General features: G+C 45.9%; 1 protein-coding gene and 1 pseudogene across 1 annotated transcript; one reads left to right on the forward strand and one right to left on the reverse strand.

Annotated features, from left to right (window-relative positions):
* Positions 1-88: 88 nt before the first annotated feature.
* LOC112895284 (mavicyanin-like) lies at positions 89-752 on the forward strand. Its single transcript, XM_025963236.1, has 2 exons — positions 89-314; positions 451-752. The coding sequence occupies exons 1-2, from the start codon at positions 95-97 to the stop codon at positions 750-752; spliced, it is 522 nt and encodes a 173-aa protein (XP_025819021.1). The 5' UTR covers positions 89-94.
* Positions 753-16,669: 15,917 nt separating this feature from the next.
* Positions 16,670-20,342, reverse strand: LOC112895294 (annotated as a pseudogene).
* Between the last annotated feature and the right edge of the window lie 4,808 nt (positions 20,343-25,150).

The following is a 25,150-nucleotide window of genomic DNA, read 5'->3' on the forward strand; positions in this document are numbered from 1 at the left end:
ATCGTCTTCCTCCTCTGTCTGAAGATCATCTGATCGCAAGAGGCCGGAAAGAAACCTCACAAGCGCCGCCGCACGTTCCTCGCTAGGTTCGGCAATGGCTGCCGCAGCGACGTCCCGCCGCCTCCTCGCGCTCGCCGCCGTCCTCGTCCTCGCCGTACTCTCCCTCCAGGCTGCGGTGTCGTCCGCGGCGGCGAAGGGGACGCGGTACACGGTCGGCGGGGCGGACGGGTGGCGCGTGCCGCCGCCGGAGGACAAGGAGCGTTTCTACGCCGACTGGGCCTCCAACATCACCTTCTACGTCGACGACTCCGTCGGTATAGTAACCGCCGCCGCCGCCGCCGCCGCCGTCTCCGTCTCACATGCATGCAACTAACAGCCATGCTTGCCGCATCCGGCACACGCTGACACGCACCGATCGATCGATCGCTCATTCCGCGTCGTCCTCTGCAGAGTTCGTGTACAAGAACGACTCGGTGATCAAGGTGGGCAAGGCGGGGTACTACCACTGCAACGAGACCGCCCCCGACGCGGCGCCGCGAGACGGCACCACGCTCTTCGTCCTCGACGCCCCCGGCCCGGCCTACTTCGCCAGCGCCGACCTCGACCACTGCAACATGGGGCAGCGTCTCATGGTCGACGTCCTCGCCGACGGCGCGGCGCCCGGGCCGTGGGCGTCGGGCCCGTCCGTGCAGCACTCCGCCGCCGCCCTGGTGCCCGTCGCGCTGGCGGCGTTGGCGGCCGGTTTCGTTTGAGCAACCGCATATGCAGTCGTCTTGTCAGGTTAAGCGTGTTGTGATCCCGTAGCTAGTGCCATGATGTGCTTGAGTTGTCAGATACTACGTGCTTGTTCATTAGGTTGTTGATGTGGACGGAGTCCATTCATCGATCGATCAGTGTCGTCGTGATGTACATATCGTCGCGTTTCATGCTGAATGTTCGTGTCTGTAATCTTGTATCTGGACCCCGATTTTGTACGTCGCCTTTTTTCAAGTGTTCAGTGTATCCAGGGGCAGTTGCTCAGTGAATGTTTGCGGTGGTCTCCTGAACTTTTACGAAGTTTTTCTTTCACTCTGCTTTTTGCATGTCATCTCCCATCACTCGTGAATAAGGTATCTTTGTGGAACAAATGTAGTGGAAATTCAAAAGAAAATGAACTGTATATAACTCTAAGCAGAACCTTACAAGCAGGTAGGCACCAAGCAGCTAGGAAGGAAAAATGTGGAAGGCACGAAACTTTTCCTTTTCTTTTCCCGATCGAGGAACTGAACGTATGATCATGGGCCAAGTTTAAAGACTAAATCGATCAGACTCCAAACTAAAATTACTACTTGCACGTGCATGTTTTAGATTATACAAGGCGAAAATAAATGAAATTATCTAGCATGAGCAATCATTCCCGATACTTAGAAGGGGTTTTGAGCCTAGGATGATGTTGGTGTAGGCCTTTGTTTCTTCCTCTCTATAAATTTGTTCAATGGCACATCTCTCTTGTCTGTTAGGTAAAAGAATTATTCAAAAGGTGTTCTTATTATAGAAATAACATCACTAGACTTGCTCATTTATCAGGGTGGGTTTGTGTCGGATCAAAGCTGAGATTTTTGTGCACAAATATCGGATTAGGTTGGGTTTGGGGTTGAAATATTCAGCCGATTTTTGTGTTGGGTTAAAAATTTCAGTCCGAGCCCAGCCCATACATGTGTTGGGTCGGGATTTTTTGAGGGGGGGTATCAGATTTACCAGGTCGGGCAGCCCATGATCAAGTATAACTATCATCATCGAAAAAAAAGTCAAACCATCCAACGGAACACAATACAACTTACGAGCGAACGAACCATCCAGAGACCACTTTAATTACCACATTTAATTTGTAGGGAGGACCAACAAGCATGCTTCTTCACTCATCTTATCCATTTCATGTATATGCCGCCTAGCAGGTTACTAGGTTGGCATCTTCATTGCGTCAAGCTTTCGTCTTTCCCGCTGTCAGTACGGTACCATGTCCACCGCCCATCTTTCTATCCACCCATTGTTGTTGGACATGGAGATGCCACTAGTCACAGAGGAGTGATAGCCGGTGGAATGTAGAGTATTAGGTGGGGGCATATGCTCCCACTAGGCACTCTAGCCCTTAGATGTGAGTAACCATTTTCTTCTATGTTATTTCCACACAGGGTATATGAGCCAATCAACATTCTCAAGAGTTGATCAACATCGTCAAGAGTTGTTGAGTATGGGCCTGTTTGATGGACTAAAACTAAAGTTTAGCTATAGCTAAAGTCTAAACTTTTAGACTTTAGTCAGCTAAAATTAGTCATGTCCTGTTCGGATGCTTGGGCTAAACTTTAGCTGTTGTTACTATAAAAAGTTATTTATACCCTTATACCAAGCACGCGGTGCTAGAGAATAATGTTTGACGATATTTTGGTATTTTGCAATGTGCAGCTAGAAATTTGCCCTCATTAGTTAGGTTTCGAGGGCTAATGGACTAAACTTTAGTTGGGGAGTTGGTTAATTTTTAGCCCGTGTGTTAGCCCCCTGTTTGGATTATCTAGAGCTAAACATATCATATATAGTTGTGCATATTATTTACACACTCCTGTATATACCTTCTATTTAGATAAAGAAAGATTTATTGATATCAGACAATTACATTAAGGTGAATAATTGCTTTATGACCAACTGTCACCTTTACATAACTAGTAAGCATACGAACTACGATGATTAGAGAATAACAACATACTATCACATATCATGGTGAAGTGAGCTATAACACACTTACACACAATATAATGTCGCATTGCATGATCCCATTGGACAAGATAGAATTCTGAACATCATGAGGTCAATCTTTGGCATTATTGGAAAAGAAAAAACTTTGACCATTATTTTAATTGTATACCCAGGGTTTTTGCATGTCTAAAAAATATAGAATTAATTATTTGAATCTCAAAGGAAACTACACCAAATATTATGGATGATATTTTAATTCTACTAAATAATTTTTTACTAAATTAATCAAGTCGGTTCGTTAAACTGCTATTCTGGTGCCTGTCGAGCTGGTGCTGGTAGTTGGTTTGGTTTGAGCTACTACAATCGAGTGAATCTAGCGTGCCCTCTTACAGCTTGGAAACTCCATAGAAGAAGGAGATGGAAAAGAAGAAGGAAGGATGAAGAAGAATAAAGAGAGGGAAAATACGTGAATGTATAGGAAGTAAGGAGAGGAGAGCCTCCTACCGTGCAGTTCTACATCTTTCCCTGACATCTGTGTATAACTTTGTATTGTTAGATTAAGAATTATGATCCATTAGTCTAAATCTTAAAGTGGGGTGTGTGCGTGTGTGATAGAGAGAGGTGATGATGACGATGATGATGTGAATGAGGGAGCTAAGACATGCATCTAGGTGTGATTATACTCCCTTTATTTTATTTTATTTTATAAGGCGGGCATGCATTTTAAGAGCAATCGTTAATGATTATTCTGTTTTTAATATCAGTGTCATCATGATGTTTCGTCATATTTTATGTTGAATATCAGTGCTAGTAATTTGTATTATCTGGACTTAGATTATGCACATCGCCTGTCGTTTCAAGTGCTCGTAGTGTGTTCATTATATTATCAATGGGCAATTATTTAGAGCTTCACTGGTCTGTTTAATTTTGCCAACATTTTCTCTCACTTCTTTTCATCATCTCCTAACATTCTCATGCATTCCATCAAAAAAACATTCTCATGCATTATCCATGAGAATTGGGAAATAAAAAGCCGCGGCTTTGTGGAACAAAGAAAGTAGAAATTTCAAAGCAGTATATATCTTGGTACAGCTCTATTTTATGAACCCAGGCAGTCAGTGGTCAGCGTTTTCCCGGCCCATCAGCCCATCAAAGTATTTCAGCCCAACTAAAATGGACGAGCACAAGAGACTGACTGTCGCTACAAAGCCTGGCCCAAAATAAATCTTACAAACTGAAAAGCCCGTAGCAAGTTTGGGCCAAGTTTCCCTCACAAATCGACCTTCTTAAACTATAGAAAATTGATTCCTTAGGTAGATCCTCTCATTCAATTTATTCTTTTCTTCTAAAAAAATCTGAGTGTGTCTCCTTCAGACGACTTCAGAGGCTTTTTCTATACGGGGACTTATTTTTAGCCTGGATTGTATCAAATACCAACTAGTATCAAATACGAGTTTTCTATACCAATTAGTCTAATTGCATAAATGGATACTAATTCACGAGATGAATCTTTTAACATAATTAATTATTATTAGTACATATTTACTGTAGCACAACATTGTTAAATTATGAACTAATTAGTCTTGGTAGATTCATCTCGTAAATTAGCCTCCATTTATATAATTAATTATGTAATTGATCTATAATGTGATAAGTACTAAACTTTAATCCAAAGATCCAACGAGCCCTCAGTCACGGCAAAAGAGTATCAAAACCTGCCACGAAATGGAGTAGTAGCATATATACACTGAAAACTGTAGCACATGCATTTTCTACCACGATCGAGGGTCAAAACATTCAGACCTGCCGACCACGATCCGTTTGACAGCTCCTCTTCAAGTCGATTCATTTTCTACCACATGCATGCATGTATAGAAACTGTAGCACTGCGGCATGTTTTGCAGAGCTATCAGCCTTCCGTGCCGTGCATGACATTTTTGACATTTTGCCTAGCTTTTCCCAGGCACGATGACACGCGCGTGCCGGGCTGGGGAGGGCCCGTGCTCCGATGACACGCGCGTGCCGGGTTTCAACTGGCTGAAAACTGTATCCAACCTACCTACCTAGCAGCCTGGTTTTCTCCTAGCTCCTTTCCCTTTCCAACCTTTTTTTGCGGGTATCCCTTTCCATCTTATTAGAATCTATACATTCACTCCTACTGCTACGCAAAACACCAAAACGCACACAGTCGGCACATGCATAGTTGATGTTACATAGTTAATAATAGCTAAACATGTTCAGTTAAGTATATGTACGTAGTTAGTTATAGTTAACACTGATAATGCTTGCTACGTGCCTCTATACATGTATATATACTGGCTAGTTTTTTTTTTGTTAAATTAAGTCTATGAGCTATGGACATAGAGACTTATGTTGAAACATAAATTTAGAGCACTTTTTTCATCGTTTTCGGAGTAGACAAAAAGGATGCGTAGCGACAAAAAAATAAGGGCAAAATAACCAGGAGATCGAAGAAAATCAGCTGATCATCATATCGCTTTCACGAGATATGATATCGCTCTTTGGAGGACATGCAAGATCGATTATTGGACTATAAAATAGAAAGCATGACATCTTTTGACAAGCCCCGTTCATCACTAAATTAACAGACACCAACTAATGGAGTGTATCAGTGGCCAACAGGAGAATTCTCGTGGCCTAGATATGCCGTGACCTGCTGCCTACTCGGTAGACATCCCGGTCAATTTATTTCTTACGCATATTTTTTATTTGTTCATTGTCGATCAATTTCAAAACTGGTATTAGGAACTTCTGTCTTATTAGTGATGGAGCGAAAGCAACATCTGTTCTTTCTCTTAGGCTCCGTTTAATTTGAAATCTTAGAAATGAATTCCATTCTAATAGTCATAATTTAGACACAAATCTATTAAGCTAATATGACTATAAACAAAATATATTTGCATATTATTGTTGGCCATACGAGGGAGATAATTATATGCTATATTTCTACTATAGAGAAGTGAATCAAAGAGCGCGCTATAAGTTACGGAATAAAAACATAGTTTGATCTTCCATCTTATGAATTTACGATAACTTTGGAAAGTGGTTGGAAAATGATGGGATGTCAAATTCTAAGCCAAATAGCCTAGTTTATTAAATAAATTTCAATTCCTCCAAAATGAAAGGATCCAAACGGCCCCTTAACGTTTTTTGTTTGTTTATGACAGCGATGCGCCCATGTATATAGTATTTTTTACAAAGTCTGGCTTACCATAAAGGAAAATAATTGTGTTGGGAAAAATGAAGTAATATAGGATCAGATAAATCAAAATGTACTCCATTATAACACATGCGGATATCTTCTCCTTATAAAGTGTGTGTCACATGTGATTTTTTCTCACATCTCGCTGAAGAATGAGGATAATGGACCTGAAACAGATAATGCTGTTGGATTAGCGCGATAGCAGGTGGTACCGGCAAATTCGGCGGTGGGCATGCTGTTGGAGATGGGGGCAAGGGTGGTGTGAGGGAGTGAGAAGAGGAGGAGCGCACGAGATGGATAATATAATGAGCCGACTTGCCATCTAAAGAAGAATGCAAGGTAGAAGAACGCTCAATAGAGTTTGATGGACTGTGGATGAGGCCAAGGGAGATATGATTTGTCGACGGGAACTACTGGAAGAAAAAAATCAGGCATCCGAATTTTAGCATCGCCTATATGAACATTATGTTTCTTCAGCGAGAAAAACAAAACAAAAACATATAAATACAAAGTTTCGTTAAGTAACTCAGCATAGAACACTATCTTAAACACCGTAATAGAACCCACCTCAGTAGTGTTTTTATGCGTGATGGCCGCGTGCCGTGCCATCCAGGCATGGATCTTCGCCCTACGTTGAAAGGCAGATCTACTGACAAGATCGGGCGGGTCCCACGACTCTCCTCACGACCGGCGAACGATCAGGTACGTGGTGGTTAGGGCATTCAATTTGGCGCGCGGCGATCTTGGTTTTGCGTTTGGACCATGCATGCATGCATGCACGCACGCACGACCCCAACGACTGCTGACTTTGCAGGAACTGTTCACGGATCAGCAGACCAGGGACTGTTCATCCAGATATATTGTTCAATGCTGGGCGGCTGCAATTACGTATACAATATTATTGCATGTTAATTTAATAGGGCAAAGACAAGGCATAAGAGACAACGGGTACATCCAGCAGCTCTGTCTTGTTTAATTCCTTGGACGGCATCTTTTTTCATGAAGACTGCTGGACAGTATTAGAGCATTCTGAGGCCTGCTGCAGTTACTCCGTGCATAAAAAGCGTTATGAGAACTTTAATCTGATGATCCTGACTTTGGTTAGTAATGGTGGTACTTATAGCGGTGCTTCTCATCAATGGAACATTCACCGTACCTTTCATGTGGTGAAGGTGAAACATTGTTAATATTGAGTTGCAGGTAGCGACCAGTACTTCAAAACCTAAAAACCTTTGCTGATGAGTACAAAAGCAACAATTAATTGTCCAAATGTTTAACCTTTAACTGTTGATATACGGTAATTTGGATGACCTTTTAGACCGCAAGTCTGCTAAGAGAAAGTTAAAATAATCTATACTTTAGAATGGAGGGAGTAGCGTAGTTCAAATCGCCAACATTATTATACCACGGCTACCAACACCAACACTAGCTTAGTTTAAACTTAGTTAGCATTGTAGTGGGGTAATTAATTAACTAAAGCTGCTCGGGTTATTGAGTTGACAACCCACTCCGTCCCAAAATATAGGTACAAATTAAATATGAAGTGCTGTCTAGTCGTAACCGTCCATCCGTACGTATGTAGTAGGTGTAAGTATATATTTGAGTGTATAACTACGTCAACTACCACGCATGCATGTGGCGGCGCCAGCCTGTATTATTGCAAGCTCTCGTGCAGCTAAGGGGTGTTAGGATTCAGGGACCGATTTTTAATCCGGGTCAATATCAGACATTTGGATGCTATTTAGAGGTAATAAATATGAGCTAACTGTAAAATCATGCATAAATAGAGACTAATACGAGATGAATCAATTAAGTTTAATTAATTTATCATTAGTCTATATTTACTGTAGCACAACATTATCAAATTATGGACTAATTAGGCTTAATGAATTCGTCTCGCGAATTAGGTTTTATTTATGCAATAGATTTTGTAATTAGTTTATATTTAATAATCCTAATTGGTGTCAAATATTTGATATGATGGGATTAAAGCTTAGCCCCGACGAAGAAACGGAACCAAGTTGGGCGGCGTTGTCAGTCGTCGAATCTTTGTCTGGACCATATATTTCGTTTGGTAGCTAGGTCTGACGAGATGGCTTAATTTTTTGACATTATTAGTTGAATAGTGACCACAGCACAAAAGGATTAAAGAAAAGTTGAGCCGATAATAAGACAGTTTAGTTTAAGGGTGGCCTGCTGTATGGTTAAGACACGGCAGATGATGATGATTCCGTCGGCCGCAAGTTGATACAGAATCTTTTTCCCGGGTTCATTACCTGACTCTGATGAGTGGTACGTGGGTGATTTTTCATTGGTATCTGATCTCCAAATTTCTCACCTAATCAGAGCCCATAATGGCTAATGCAGGTGATAACTGTCCTAGCATTATTTAACAAAGAACTGTTGTATGCAAAGTCAAGGAGCAACGACATTTGAGATTAGAGGTAGTAGTAGGTTGCAACTTGCAAGACTGTTATCCTCTAAGGAAGCAGGCTTACATTTGGGACTAGAGGTGGTGCCAAATAGACGTCTCTGTCGCTGCATGTTTGATCTTGTAGCTACTCTTCTTGCTACGGCCACACATAAATTCTATCCATTTCCTGAAACAAGTTTTATATTATATCCATGGATGCCAAGATTCTTCTCCTCTTAGCCAAATTGGTGCGGTCCACGTGGCAGCCAGAGGGGATGCCGACAGTCGCTTTCCTAGCTGTTGACTGACGCTGTCAGAGACATGTAGCTTTTATACCTGAAGTAGAACTGGTCACAATGTACGTGTCTTATTACCTGTTAGAAAAACAGCACGTATATATATACATCTATGTGAGATAGATGCCATTTGTGTACATATAGATGTACAAAGAAGTTTATAAAGATTTAGATCCATTCATCTACACGAACCGAACAAAAACATTGCACAATTCAGATTGATTTCTAGCTCTGTTTTGTTTTGTTATCATTGAGAAGATTGGATCATGGCACTGTGGATAGCTAGCTATAGGAGGAGTACTAGCGCAAATAAAGGGCTGTCACATCGACATAAAAATGACATTAGGAGAGCTTACTCCATCAGTTGGCCGGCGGCGTGCAGGGCGACGACCTCTCCGTGTCCAACCATCTAGCGTAGGGGTGCGGATTGGCTCCAGGGAGCGCAGGTCTGGCATCATGCTGGCCGACAATGGTGCCGCTTTCCTTTCTAAGGTTTGTTGATGTGCTATTCTACTTGCATATCCGTGGATGTTGGGTGTTATGGGAAACCGTTTGAGGAAATTGTTAGTGTCAGCATTGACGACACCTCTTGGTGCCATTCCCTCCCTGGAGGTGATGTCGTCGATATTTCCTCACACCCAAGCGCTAGATGGAGATTTATATGAAAAGGGCAAGTGACAGATGATCCGGACATCAAGTTTTTAATTAGACGAGAGAGACGATGGATTGATACCACATCAAGTTATTGTAAGGTTGAAGCGGGAACGAAGAAGAACATTGAACCTTAGTCTTCTAGTTTTCTTTTTTATTTTATAGTTTTCTTTTTTATTTATGAAATCCCTCATTTAAAATTAGAATTTAAGGTTTAGAGTCTAAGAACTCTGGTAATGTTTGGCCGTATATATCCACGAGGTGAATATAGAAGGCTAGGTTAATTCTTTATTAAAAAAGATGACAGGATCGAAGGTGCCGCCATCCTTCGTCAGGTGGCCAGCCCGGGAGCAGCTCGACGTCGTCGCCGTGATCCTGACCTGCCTTGACAAAATTTCCATATGAGATGTTTCAACGTCAAGTGAAGTGTGATCCACCCAAAGCATGCTCGCTCTACAGGCTACAGATTGGCCGCCGGCCCTTGCATAGAACCGCTCCATTTCGAACAGGGTACTGATACTACCATCCTAGCTACTGCCTACCTCGAATCCTCAATCCTATTCAGAAAAGGACCTGCTGGAGCTAGCAACGCAACTTGTTACTGATGAATTGAAGATATGATTAGCATACGTTGTACGGTGTTCTAGAATCAATTAATCATGAAACGGTACGGTGGATCGATCGACCGGTCCAAATTAAACCGATCAGCAGGGGTGAAGAACAACTCAGAGCTCAATCTTTACGTCGCACCAGCGCACCCATTGATTCAGAGCAGCAGAGAAGTACACTGCCGTACCATAGGATCCTTTGCGTGCTCATCGTCGTCCTCGCGCCAGCAAATCGAGCCCTAATAATTCTGCTCCAGTATGAGAGGATACTAGGATAATCTGCGACTACATGGAACTATGCAAGTCACCACGCACGCACGCGACCTCGACGCGGCCACCGCCCGGCGCCAGCCCGTCGTCGTCTTGGTTCGTCGGAGGCTCGACGGCAGCAGCAGTATCACTGTCACCGTCGTACTACTCCTAAGCAAAACAGCTGGCCGTGTCACACTCTCCTGGCCACTGTGCCCGCCCGCTTGCTCCGGGCGCGAGCGAGGTCGAACTGAACAAAATTCGTGTGTCCTCCAGCGCTGCTGCTCCTGGAGCTGCGCCTACTACTTTCGGTAAGGCAAGCGTAGACGATCGACGGTGGCTTCCAACAACAACTTGCAAAAATAATGCTAAAGTTACGTTATTCGGAAATCCAGGTCGATTCGGCCTAGGTTAATTAGATCATTACACATTTATTAATTAATTTGAAGTAACACCTAGTCATCTAACGTATACTAGATTACTAGTACTAATATAAGACTTCTCGCGAGCTTGGACGGAAGTTCTTTTATTTACTGCTGCAGAATGCAGCCGACCTGTGTATTCATTCCTGCAAAATTTTCACGAAACTTTTATGACACATACAAACGTCAAACTGTTGACATAAATGATTACTCGACCAGTTACTCGAAGCTTATTACCCCTCTCAAGCTGAATCCAGACCCTTTCCGTCCGGTATGAAAAACAGGTGCCATCTTTAGTCCTTTTGGTTTCGATCGGTTGTCTGCAATTTCACCGACGATTATCAAAGTTCCTTTCAGCAGATGAGTCTGCTGTATATGTTTGCCAAATGCTTTTCAAAAGTTAGCGCACTTTTGGATTGGCAGATGGAGATGATCGATACACGACATACATGCCCTTTTGATGAAGGGTAACGATGAATTGATGATACTACTGCATAGCGCACACTTAGGTCTCATTTGGATCAGATCCAAATGCTAATAGATAAAAGTGCTAAATTTTAGCATTAGTTTATCCAAACGGAAGTACTAACGTAGTTTTTTATTTGTTAAACTTTAGTCAAAACTCAAAAATTTAGCACATGCATGAGTGTTAATATGCGTTAAAGTTTAACACTTAATTTTACCTCCTACAAAGGGACCCTGTATTGCACTTTTCAACACTCCTTGGAAAGCCATTCGTGGGGCGTGTATCTTTGTTTGCGAGAGAACCCATTCATGGAGCCATTTCTGACTCTCTGATTGGTCCGCTTTTGCCTTGTGGACAACCAAGGGCGGCTGCCACGTATTCACACGTGCTGCTCCTCCTGCGGCTCGACGGCTCCGCTGCGAGCCACTCTTCGCGCATGGCCGACTGAAAGCAGGAGGCTGCCTTCCGGCCCCACCAGCATCTAACGCTCTGGATCGAGACCGTGGCCGTGAAATTTTGCAGCCATGTCTACTTTAGCATATTCAACGCTGGATTGTACTTTCTTATTCTGAGATTTTGGAGCTGCCACTGTGGCGTCTACTATGTTCATGCGGCTATGATGTGAGGCGTGATGGTAAGAATCCAGCCGCCGTTAAGATGTATTTGACAACTAGAAGGAACCATAATAATTAGGCACGCGCGTGTAGGCATCTCTGTCCCCTCCAAGCAAAGACACAAGAACATCGTCCACAATGCCCGAGTACTCGACAGCTCACAAGGACTGTCAGTTTCCATATATAGCTAGCGGCATGCACATTATTCATTAATAAAATCAAACAAAAACCAACTAACAACCTTCAATTGCAATGGAACTTCTTAAACAAAAAGTGAAAATACTTAGAGCATGGACGGCGATCACTGTTATATATTATACAGTGTAGATATAGTTGGATTGAAGTATATATAGTAGTAAGATACTCACTTTATTCTAAATTACAATCCACTTTAGCTTTGTACTAAGTCAAATATCTTTTTAAGATGGTGCCAAATATCACGCTTTAGATTTCGGCCATGCATCCTACCGTTGTGTAGGGATATTCATTCCACTTACACTGCGTTTGGATGTAGATACTAAGGCTTATAATTCGAAATTGGTATTGGCAGCTTCAAATGCCGACTGTTTGGATGTTCTGAAATTTACAATTAAAAATCAACACCAATATTAACCGGTATTCATCTCACCCTCTCCCCGTCATCCTCAATGCCGAGCCAGACCTCTCCGTATTCGCTGGTATTAGTTCTTCCTGTCCGTCGCATCCCTTCCTTCCGCGTGAGCTGCGCCGCCGCCCTCCTCTCCCCCCCCCCTCCACCGGCGAGGTCATGCCATCCTCCCCCTCCCTCCGCCAGTGAGCCACGCCACCCTCTACTTCATCGGCCGGTGAGGCCACGCTGCCCTCTCCTCCCTCTGTCGGTGAGTCCACGCCGCCCTCTCTCCCTCTGCCGATGAGGCGCGCCGTCCTCCCCCTCCAGCTCCCTACGCCGGCGGGCCACGGCGCCCTCCCCTTCCCTCCACCGGCGGGCCGTGGCACCTCCCACTGCCTCCCTATGACGGCGGGCCGCGGCGCCCTCCCCTTTCTCCATGGGGGCGGCAGAAGCTCAAGGATGAGCGGCACGTCGAGTTTGGGCTTGACTGAGTAGTGGGGCGGCTGGTGGAGGAGGTCTTCCTTTTGCACATCCAAACATGAATTGATTTGACTGCTTCTAATGATTTCAAAGGGAATGCAATGGCCATCCAAACAATAGAATTTTGAATTGTAGTCATTTCAATCCATGAATGAATTGGTATCGAACCAAATTCAATATCAAGCTCTCTAATATCGACATCCAAACACACCTTTATATGATTTTCTACGAGAGAAAGGGACAGGTAAAGAGTTAATGACTATGCACTCAACTTGCACCTACTGTCATGAACCCACACAACATGGACACATGCGCGCAGATCGAAAGAGCACATTGCCTGAAATCATGATTTCAAATTACAATTGTAATTGCCTGAGTCGATCGATCATGATCAAGTAAAGTTATTAAGACCCTGTTCGGTCGGAATTGTCTAAACTGTATCTCTTACGGAAATAAGAAACATTTCCCATATTCTACCACTACCAGAAATAAAAAGTAAATAAAAGAACTGTTTCTCAGTTGATCTGAAGAAGCTGCGATCGATCGAGCCAAACGAGAACTCGTGAAGAACAACGTCCGTTTCTCCATTGATTCTGACGTTGAACCTGTCGGCCTGGATGCCTGCATTCTTCCCGGCTCTGTACTCCATCAGATTGTATCACCAGTGGCATCTGCGTGCTTTACTATTCTAGCTAGCTAGCTCGCACCCGAGCCAATCGATCGGGATCCCTATCAAGATCGATGGCGACGGTTCGTCCTTGTAGTACGTCACGCTGGATGCATCGCAGCTCTCGCTCGATCGTGGTGCGTGCGTAACGACTACGGCACAATGACGTCAGCAACAATGCTGGGAATGATGTGTTTAATTAGTTTACAGTAATAACGATCTTTGATGATAAATGCTGCCAGTTTAGAGCATCTCCGGTGGTCTCTCCTTCTCCAATAAAGTATTAATATTGAGAAAAGATATGCTCAAGCAGTTTCTTATACCTTTCCTTTCCCTGCTCTAAGAAGCAGCCGTACTTGGTGTGGAGTAATGGATGGTGCATGATTGTCTCGTAGCGCCGTGCAACCCCGTCGCATCCATATTTGTGAGTGCCTGTCGAATGGTTCTGATGCTTCTGGCCCGACGCTTGCACTTTATTTGGAATGGTTCTGATGCTTCTGACCCGACGCTTGCACTTTATTTGGAATCTTTTCACAACCTTGTGTCGTTTCCGTCTTTTCACTAATTCGATTGCAACTGATAGATATACAGTAATACAGAGATTGTTCCTGTCATATGTACGCGTGGCTTACAAATTAAGGACCAGTTTAAATTCAGATGATTAGATTTTAATCTCATCATATCGGATGTTTGGATATCAATTATAAGTATTAAATAGGAGAAATAGTCATTTTCATCCTTTGAATTTTCTCCCGGGGCTCAATTTGATCGCTCAATTATCAAAACGATCATTTTGATTCTCAAACTTTTCGTTTAGGCTCAATTTGATCCCTCATCCTACGTGGCATTGCCATGTTATCGTACCATGTCAGCAAAAAGTCATTAGAGTTTCATGGTTGCTTTGTACATATATTTCCAACGTGCCTTCTACAGCATATGTCACTTTGAACCTATTTTGTTGACATTCTATTAAAGTCTACTTGTAACCAATCCTACGATGTAGTGGATCCATTTTATATGCATAAAAGAGGATCAGCCATGTGATTTTACTTACGGATAGACCAACATTTTATTGGTATAGCAAAAAAGTAACATGTTTGACAGTTAACAAAGTGCACAAGAAGAAATACGTAAGCTGAAATCAAATATTATTCTACAATGTAGTTGCATGACTATCTTGTGTCTTTACTCATGTATAGGCTGCCTAGCCTAGTAAAGAAGAAATGAGGGGGAAGGGGTATAAATAGGATCAATTCACATGTGTTTGTTCATCTTGGAGGACTTTGCAATGACATGGCACGACAATATGATATGCCACATAGGACAAGAGATGAAATTGAGGCTAAAAAGAAAGTTCGAGGATCAAAATGACCGTTTTGATAGTTGAAGGATCAAATTGGACCTTGGGCGAAAGTTTAGGGATGAAAATACCTATTATGCCTATTAAACATAGGCTAATTACAAACCAATTGCATAAATGAAGGCTAATTCACGAGGCGAATTATTAAGCCTAATTAATCCATCATTAGCATATGTTTACTGTAGCATAACATGGACTGATTAGGTTTAATGGATTCATCTCGTGAATTAGCCTCCATCTATGCAATTAGTTTTATATTAGTCTATATTTAGTACTCCTAATTAGTATCCAAATATCACTAATTTTTAATCGGGGTGATCCAAACAGATACTAAATGGGCCGATCCGTGTGGAACGCATATTCACCAAGGGATGTGCACGGCACTTGTACCAGCAGTACATTCAGACAGCCTTTCACGCACACAAAGGAAGAATGGAGCACTAAACTAGCTATATTTTGAAAATTTTAAAGAAGCAGTAACATTTCTTTCCTTCTCACCGCCAACAGGCAAGCTTAAGGGAGGAGCAGCCTGCCAGCCGAAGGAAATTTATATTTTAGTTATTGAGCGTTGAGGAAACTAGAATCATCAATGCTTAACTTTACCATTCGAGCGCGTGCTGCATTGTCCAAAAGTAGGGATGCAAATTGGTGACTCTTAAGTGCACCTTCAACTTTCTTTAGTTTAAATATTTATGCTATTTTCTAAAGTTGGATCTCAATTTTAGAAAAGTAGCACAAATAGTTGAACTAAAGAGTGTTGGAGGCGCACCTAATGGTCACCAATTTGCACCTCTATCCAAAAGGATGCTTCATGAGGAGAGAAAAATAAAGCATCGATTTTAAGGATACGCGGTTACTCAGTTCAATTAATTGAACTTGCATTGTTTTTTAAATATACCCTTATTTTGAAATTAAGTTCAACCAATTAATCTTTCTTTTATGAAACAGGAAGTGGTCACCCCCAATTCAACTAATTGGATTAAAGAGGGATGGCCGATACTTTTTATTCAGGTGGGGGTGTGGGGGTGGGGGGGGGGGGATGGGGCATCATGTCTTCTCCGGCGAGGTTGGCATTGTCCTCTCTTGAAATGTTAGGGTTTGGAGATGCGATTGTCCTCTAGAAATGTTAGGGTTTTGGGATTGGGATTTCTGAACATAGAGTGAAACAAGGTGGGGAAGCCGGCCGGGCTAGCAGTAGCAGAGGATTGGAATTAGATGGAGCTAAAGGTAGGCGACAAGCGTTGATCTAGTGGCATAGGTGGATGTGGGTGAAGGCACCTTACCAAATGAAGAAGGATGATGATAACAATTTCATTAATTGAGCAACGGGCTAGAGTGGAGGTGATATTGGAAAGTTTTGGAGGTTGTCTTCCGGATCGGGTTGGGTTTGAATTAGGTTAGACTGCATACGAGAGAGGAATAATATAATCTTCACCTTAAGTCCTCAACTCTGAATCCAAATAAATTTGTTAAAAGATGGCTAGATCTTCCCTTTTATTCTTAGGTCAATAAATTCAAGTAATATTTGGCCAATGATAACAGCGTCCCATTAATAGGGACAGTGAAAAATTCAGGAGATAAAGAGCATGTTTGGATACCATGGCAAAATTTTAGCCCTGCACTTTTAGCTTTTTTTGCCAAAGGGATCCGAGCAGGTAGAGCAAAATGGCTAAAGTATGGGCTAAATTTTTTTTCCTCCCAAGGAGCCCTAAACCGGGCTACTACCAAAGTGGGAGCTTTTTTCGGAATATATAGAAAGTTGCAACAGCAAAGAGAGAAGCGAGGACGTCCAAAAAAGACAGAAAACTATTCAACAACCCAAGCAAGTTGCAGCTTTTTTGAGAAATAACAACTTGCAATTCTCCATCTACAGATTCAGAGAGAAAAAAAGGGGACAAGAAAGGAAATGGAGAGATTAGAGCTGATTACAAACTGGTCAACTGTGATTAGCAAACCGACCAGCAGCTACAAGTTCCACACATGGCACCAACCGATTGGGCCCAGGTCACACAGCCGTGGTCGCCATCGAACCCGCGCAGGTCGCCGTGTGCTCCCGCCGCCGCCACGTAGCCGGCGTCGTCGTCGATCCACATCGGGTCGCACCACGACGCCTGCGCAGCGTCGTGGAACGCGAACGACGACGCAGCCCCGAACGTCGTCGTCGCGCCGCGGGAGCTCGACGATCGCATCGAGCTCCTCGTCCTGCTGCTCTCCCGCCGAGGTCGCGGCGGCGGCAAACGACCCAGCACTAGCAGCTGCCAGCAGTGAGGGCTCGGCGAGGCCGAGGCCGGGCGCGGCAGCACCGTGGCCATCTCCGGGAAGTTGAGCACGGCGGCGGGGCCCTTGACGACGAGCGCGGCGGCGTCGTGCGCGCGCGCCGCCATCTCGGGCGTCGGGAACGTGCCGAGCTAGATGCGCGACTTCTTGCGCGGCTCCCGGATCTCTGACACCCACTCCCCCACGCCCGCATCCGCACGCCGCGGTACGATGGGAGCTTCTCGCCGCCGACCCGCGCCGGCGGCCTCTTCTTCCCTCCCCCGCGGGTGCTGCGCCCCGACGCCGTCTCGTTTGGCGACTGTGGCGACGAGGACGTGCCTCCGGACGACACCGGGCTGGAGGGCACCTCCCTGTCCGGCGTTGCAAATCGATGGGAATGGTGAGCTCTGCTGGTCGACAAGCTCGCATGGAACGTTATCCGCTGCTTTCAGAATGCGCTCTTCTCAAAGCACACTTACCATAACTTCGGACGCAATCGCCCGACTACTACCGTGGAACTACCTGACATGATAGCATAGTGGGCTGACCAGGAGGACGAGGAGAATGACCGTTTCCCCAAGTGCAACAGCGACAACCAAAGCAATTGCAACGATCACTTCGATAAGAGCCAGCGGAACCACTCGGGAAACCCCCGAAAGCGCAAGTCAGACCAAAAAGTCGCGGCTGTTGAGTGCAATCAGCATGGCAAAAAGGCGGGGAACAATGACACACAATTTGAGAAAATCTTGCACAAATAATGCACGATGCACCCGAAGTCGCGACACACACTCTTCGAGTGCGGCAGCCTCCGCAAGTCACTCAATGTCCCACCCCTCCCTTAAGCAGGAAAGCGAAAGAACCAGGAGGATGACAAGGAGGGTGACAAGTCGGGGGCTCAAGGATTTCAGGATCCGAAGAATGTTGTCAACGTCATCTTCGGCGGAGACGGTAGATTTCCCTCCAAGCGCACGTAGAAGTTCGCCTTGCGCGTAATCCTCTCTGTAGAGCCAGCCACGCAAAAGTCTCTGAGATACAATGAGGTCCCGATCTCCTTCTCCAGGGACAATCAATGGACCAGCTTCTCCAAGCTGGGAAAATTTTCGCTCATTCTAGATCCTATCATGGCGGGCTCACAGCTGACCCGAGTACTCATCGATGGCGGGAGCGGCTGCAACCTACTCTTCGCGAGTACTCTGAAGAAGATGGGCCTGGACATCTCCAAGATGCTCACCCCCAGCAGAGCTCCTTTCTATGGTATCGTCCCGGGAAACGCGGCTACACTACTCCGCTTAGTGGTCCTGCCAGTTACCTTTGGGACGAAAGATAACTACCATACCGAGTACATCAAGTTTGAGGTGGCTGACTTCGACTCGTCATATCATGCCATCCTTGGCAGACCGGCACAGGCCAAGCTACTACTATATCTACCTGCTACTCAAGATGCCAGGCAAGATAGGTGTACTAACGCTCCGTGGTGACATGAAGAAGTTGTACGACTGCGAGCAGGAGGCAATCGAATATGCCACAACATCACGTGTGCTAGAGCCATCTGTAGAAGTACTCGCGGCCGTGCAGAAGCTGACCAACATAGAGATGGAGATCTCTAGCCAGCGGCCTAGCCAGTCGAGGGTTAAACCCAACCCTAGCAACATCAGCATCAAGGTCATCTAGCTGCAAGAAGGCGACCCGTCCAAGACTGCTTTGATCGGGGGGGCTTAGGTGATAAATAGGAAATGACGCTTGTCAGCTTCCTTAGGGCTAACCGAGACATATTCGTGTGGAAACCAGCAGATAAACCAGGGGTGCCTAAGGAGTTGATCAAGTATTGACTAAAAGTTGACCCTAAAGCCACTCCAAAGAAGCAACGACTATGACGTTTTGTCCCCGACAAAAGGGAGGCTATCAAGAAGGAGCTAGCAAAACTACTCGCAGCTTGTTTTATTAAAGAAATGTACCACCCTGAGTGGTTAGCTAACCCTGTACTAGTCTTGAAAAAGAATAATAATGAATGGAGGATGCGTGTGGATTATGCTAATCTTAACAAACACTGCCCGAAGGACCCCTTCGCTCTCCCACGCATCGACCAAGTCATCGACTCTACGGCTGGCTGCGTCCTGCTCTCCTTCCTCGACTGCTACTCGGGCTACCATCGGATAGCTCTCAAGGAAGAAGATCAGATCAAAACGGCGTTCATCACCCCGTTTGGAGCATACACATACACTACAATATCATTCGGGTTGAAGTACGCAGGAGCCACCTATCAACAGGCCATCCAACTGTGCCTCGCGGAACAACTACATCGCAACGTTGAAGCTTACGTGGATGACATGGTCATCAAGACCATATCCCACGAAGAGTTCATCACTGATCTCGAGAAAACATTCAACAGCTTGCAGAAGTTTCGATAGAAGTTTAACCTGGCGAAATGCGTCTTTGGCGTGCCATAAGGAAAACTACTCGGTTTCATTGTTAGTCACCGAGGAATTGAAGCAAACCCGGAGAAGATCACCGCCATCACAGCCATGGATGCTCCACGGACTATTAAGGATGTCCAGAAGCTCATAGGCTGCATGGTACCCTTGAACAGATTCATCTCCCGACTTGGAGAACGGGGACTACCCTTCTTCAAATTGCATTGCTTAAGCGCCACGTCTAGTTCCACTAGACCGAGGAGGCAAAGCAGGCGTTGCAAGATCTCAAGCACCATTTGCAGTCGCCCCCTGTCAGACCCGGGTACATGAAATTGTGCACATGGCCTACATCTTACAGGATATGGGGTGGGACATGGCCCACGCCCTACACTGGTTGTAACTACTCATAGCCTAGTAGAACTGCTCCTACAGTAGTAAAACTAGTCGGATACAGTACGGAACTACCAGAAAAGTACTCGGGTAGGACTCTAGGGCATGTATCCGATTAGGACTTCCATGTAACTTGTCCCCCCAGACTATATAAGGGCGGGCAGGACCCCTCCAAGGGGGGAATCACCCAGGGGAATAACCTAGGAGATCATCCGATCATCATCAAAGGCAATACAAACCACACAGGATGTAGGGTATTACACTCTCGACGGCTCGAACCTATCTAAACCTTGTGTTCCTTGCACCTCCGAGTTTCTGATCTCGGCGACACCCTACCTACAAACTCACCACCTCGAGGGTATCCCTCGGTGGGCGTGGCGGTAAAACACCGACAGCTGGCGCACCAGATAGGGGTGTTCATCGAGCATCCACTGGAGAACTCGATGGTATCTCTCAGCTTCACTAGCACCATGCTTGATGAGGGCACAATCTTTGTCTTTGGCTCTTGGATCGGCATCGCCAATGGCCTGGGTGGCTTCAAAAGCCACCTAGCTGACTCTAGGAAGCCGGAGACCTCTGCAGCGACTCGAAGCAGTAGCCTCAATGAGTTGCCGCTCCCCGATCTGCCCAGGCAGATTGAAAAAATGTCCATTTTCAACGCGACTTGGAGGAGGACTTGGATCACCTCTACAAGATTCGAGACAAGGGAGCCAACGCGCGTCGGGAGCTCCCTATTCTTGACTACGACTCTGACTCAAACAAAGAGTACCCATCAACTACAATTCCAGGCCGAGGAGGACTCGAGGACGGGGGCGCCACCGCTCGTCGGGAGGCCTCAGTTCTCGACAACCACTCGCATCCCGATGATTACTCCGAGTCATTTTAGGTTAATCATCCGGGTTCGAACATACAATCTACGCCGCAAGGTCATTTCGTGTACTGGAAGGGTCTAGAGCCTTCCGAGTTACTGGAATTCGACTCCCACCTTGTGGCACAATCTACCCTTCGGCGTATCGACACCAGAAAGCTGGAAGATTTTGACTACTCCGCTCAACTTCATCTCATGCCACAACATCGACGTGTTGCAGCGACGACCTCGACTACTCGACTCGCACCGTAGTCACGACTGCGTCGACATATCGGCAGCTCCAAAGACAACTTTGACAACTCATCTCGACTAGAAACTAGTTGAGAACAAGTCGCAAACTACTCGGCGACTAGCTCCGCACGATCAATAACTAGTCGGAATCAGCTCCGAGCTCCGACTAGTTGGCTCCATCGACAAATCACTCACGGATCAAGATTGGGTTGAGACAATTCAACCCAGGTCCCTTCCCGCATTGGAAGGGGACTTTGATCATCTACCACCACTCGGAGAAGGAAAAGCCACCGCTTGTCGGGGGGCTACGGTTTCGACAACTACTCGGATCCATCTACTCATGTGACCTGTGGTCTGGTAAGGGGATCAGATTGGTTGGGCAAGTTTGGGCATCAGAAAGGCATGAAACCCTCCAGGTCTCTCAAATCAAGTCCACCATGATTCATTTCCACACCTGGAGAACTCCCCTTTCAAGAAGGCAGACCCCTCCTCCCTTCCGACGATGAAGACAAGGGCCAAGTGGTGCGGCGTGCAAAACGCTTCACCCCCCAATCAAGAAGTACTCATGATTCATGCCGACGAGGACTGTGAAGGCCTTGAGCGGGTCTAGCTAGACGACTACAACGACTACCTTCTTGATCCACTCGACGAAGATGTGGACGTAATAATGGATAGTGAATCCTCATCCAACATCAAGGTGGAAGACGCAGATAACATCAAGAAGGAACGCCGCAGGCTCATCAATGCGAAGCGCGCCCAACGCAGGCATCGTGCCATCAAGACGAACCAGCAGGGGAGCAGTAACTTCCACGACTCCTCCACGGGCGATCTTCATGCCATCATCAATGCTGGCAGGGACGCCCGCAATGTCATCACTGCCAGGCTGCAGGAGCGCAAAGAAGTGGAAGCCTACAGCCCCACCCGCTATCAACACCCTCTCGACTACTTGGAGACTACTCAGAAGCGCAAGCCAGAAGCCGGGGAGCAATCCACCCGTAGAAGGAAGACTCCCAAATCAAAGAAATGACTCGAGGAAATGCTCCACAGGCAATGCCTATGCCACCCGAAGAGCAAGCATTCTGCGTTTGAATGTCAAGCCTTTCAGAAGGCCCTTGGACCTTCGCCAAGTCAACGAAGAAAGGTGACGGGACTACGCAACTAATGATTTACTCATAAATTTCATCCCCGATTTAAGGAGGTTTTCTGAGAGTCTTTTTGGTGTTTCGTTTGTTTAAACCATTATTTTGGAACCATATCTCGAAACAAGAGGTTACGTACACCTAAAAGCACCCCTTTTTACCACTTAGTTAGGGTAGCTATTTGTGTTCATTTACTCGGGTTAATCACGACTCCCTCGCTAAACTCAGGGAACCTTGTCACAGCCAAACACTATGACTGCCAAGAGTGGTTGCCTCGTTTGGCAATGACTAGTGGAACCCGTTAATCTGCTAAATAAGGCACCTACATGATTATCTATCAAACACTTCCAGTAACACACAGATTACTAGTTCCTGACTAGTTAGCTGTGTTACTGAAGGGGCCTTGCTCCCAAACTTCCAATAACACTCCATTTACTAATTTTTGACTAGTATTACGCGTAGTTTATTACTGAAAGGGCCTTGCTCCCGCACAACTTTGCCAACGGTTTCGACGGAATTCAATTTTTCCCGACTAGAAGTAGCATGAAGCAACCGTACCACCCGCATGGAAATCAACCGTGCAATCGACGACTCGGAACCCCTCGAACCGGATCCCCCTCGGTCGGAGCTCGCCTACTACAAGTCGGAGGAGGATTTGGATTGTCTACTACAAGTCAGAGGAGGATTTGGATCATCTATTACAAGTCGGAGAAGGACTAGCCAACATCCATCGAAGGGCTCCCGTCCCCCAACTACTCGAACTTCATCAACAACGCCATACCTTTACCAAATGTCCACCGCGGCCTGACATCGCCTCAATCTTGGTCGGGTGGGTCAGGGCATTGGAAGGGCACGAGTCCTCCAAGCTACTCGGCTCAGCCCACCTTTTTGCACCTCAATCTTGGTAGGGCAGGCCAGGGCATTGGAAGGGCATGAGTCCTCCAAGCTACCTAGCTCAGCCCACCTTTTTGTGCCTCAATCTTGGTAGGGTGGGCCAGGGCATTGGAAGGGCACGAGTCCTCCAAGCTACACGGCTTAGCCCATCTTTTTACGCCTCCATCTTGGTCGGACGGGCCAGGACATTGGAAGGGCACGAGTCCTCCAAGCTACCCAGGTCAGCCCACCTTTTTGCGCCTCAATCTTGGTAGGGCGGGCCAGGGCATTGGAAGGGCACGAGTCCTCCAAGCTACCCAGCTCAGCCCATCTTTTTATGCCTCCATCTTGGTCGGGTAGGCTCGGGTATCGGAAGGGCACGGAGTCCTCCAAGCTACCCAGCAAAGCCCACCTTTTTGCGCCATCAACCTGAAAGGCCCTTGTTTGGTTTTGGTAATTGATGGACAACTTAGGTGGACTAATAAGTGTTTATGTTGAGATACACAGGAGATTAGTCCACACAAAGACACTAGTATGAGCAACATGTGCCATGGAGGAGAAATGGCTAAAGGTTGATGCTATGCTCATATAGTGTGATCGAGGAGCTCATTGCATATGAGACATAATATGGAGTTATGTGACCAAAATGGAGAAGATCAAGACAAGGCTTGGCTTGATGGACCGGTTGCAATGGAGAAGGGCAAGTCAAGGCTTTGAAGCGAGGGACCACGAGGCGGTGAAGCTTGAGCAAGATTTGGCGCCGATGGACCGAGGCAACGGTGAAGAGCGAGCAAGGTCAAGATCGATGGACCAAAGAGGTCATGTGATGATATGGAGTGGATCATATCATTCAAGGAAGATCAAGCCAAGTGTTGACTTATGAAGATGATCAAAAGGCTTGATGGAATTTGGTGCTTGTGTGGCATCAACATTTGGGAAAATGAAATGAAATGCGCAAGGCAAAGGTATGACTTGTAGGGCATTTCATTTCACCGATCAAAGGTTGTGTAGAGAAGTGCATGACCGGATTTAGGATAGATGGCCGTACTATCAAGAGGGGCAAACTTGTTTGCATATCGGTCATCTAGTGCCACTTGAGCGATCTAACATTGCGATGTTGCTAGGATCGAGTGGCGTGGTGAGATCAAGTAAAAATCCTTTGAAAATGATTGTGAAATGCTAACACACATGCACATGGTGTTGTTCACGTGGTGGTGTTGGCACTTTTGCAAAGGAGAAAGAGTTGGAGTTGATGTTGATCAACTTTGGGAAGTAAGAAAGGTTTTTCGGTTTTCTTCGGAAATTAGGTTGTCTCTTGGAGTGGAATACTGCTTTGATCCATTGTGTTTTGGACCAAGTATTCAGTTCGGTTGTGTAGCCCTCTGAATTAGCTTTCCATAGAGTCCAAGATCACCTAATTTGGACATCGGAGCTAGGAGTTATGGCCGTTTTACCGAGGTACATTTCTGCTGGAAATAGACCTGCGGACGGTCCGCCCATGGGGGGCGGACGGTCCGCCGTTATCCCGGATGAGCTCTAACAGAGCCATTTTTGGCTCTGTTGGTGGTCCAAAATGAACTGCGGACCGTCCGGTCCATGGGGGCGGACGGTCCGCCATTAAAAGCTGAAACGGGCGCAGATTCTTGGTAGTTCTATCTTGGGTGTCCAAAATGAACTGCGGACCGTCCGGTCCTTGGGGGCGGACGGTCCGCCTCCTACTGAAAATTCTGGGACAGAAACACTACGGTTTCTGTGTGTGCTCACTTTTTGAACTGCGGACAGTCCGCCCATGGGGTGCGGATAGTCCGCCGGTCACTTCCAGATTTAGTCAGAGATGTTTGCAAATCGGTCGGTTCGAAGTTTTGAACCGCGGACAGTCCGCCCCAGGGGCGTGGACAGTCCGCCCGGGGCTCTAACGGTCGACTCTGACATATAATAATTGCTGTTCTAGCCGTTGGTTTTGAATGGCGGACGGTCCGGTTTCTGTGAGGCGGACAGTCCGCGAAATCTCTATTTTCTCGGGATTTGAGTGTAACGGCTAGTTTGGGGCCTCCCTCTATAAATAGAGGGTGTGGCCGGCCATTTGAGGGGGCTGAGCACCTTGGGGACTTGGTGTCCATGTGTGAGAGTGCTTGAGAGCCCTCTACTCACTCTAACTTGATAGTGATCATCCAATTGAGTGAGAGAGCGATTCTAGTGCGATTGCTTTGAGAG

Source organism: Panicum hallii, chromosome 1 (genome assembly GCF_002211085.1).
Source record: "Panicum hallii strain FIL2 chromosome 1, PHallii_v3.1, whole genome shotgun sequence".
Lineage (NCBI taxonomy): Eukaryota > Viridiplantae > Streptophyta > Magnoliopsida > Poales > Poaceae > Panicum > Panicum hallii.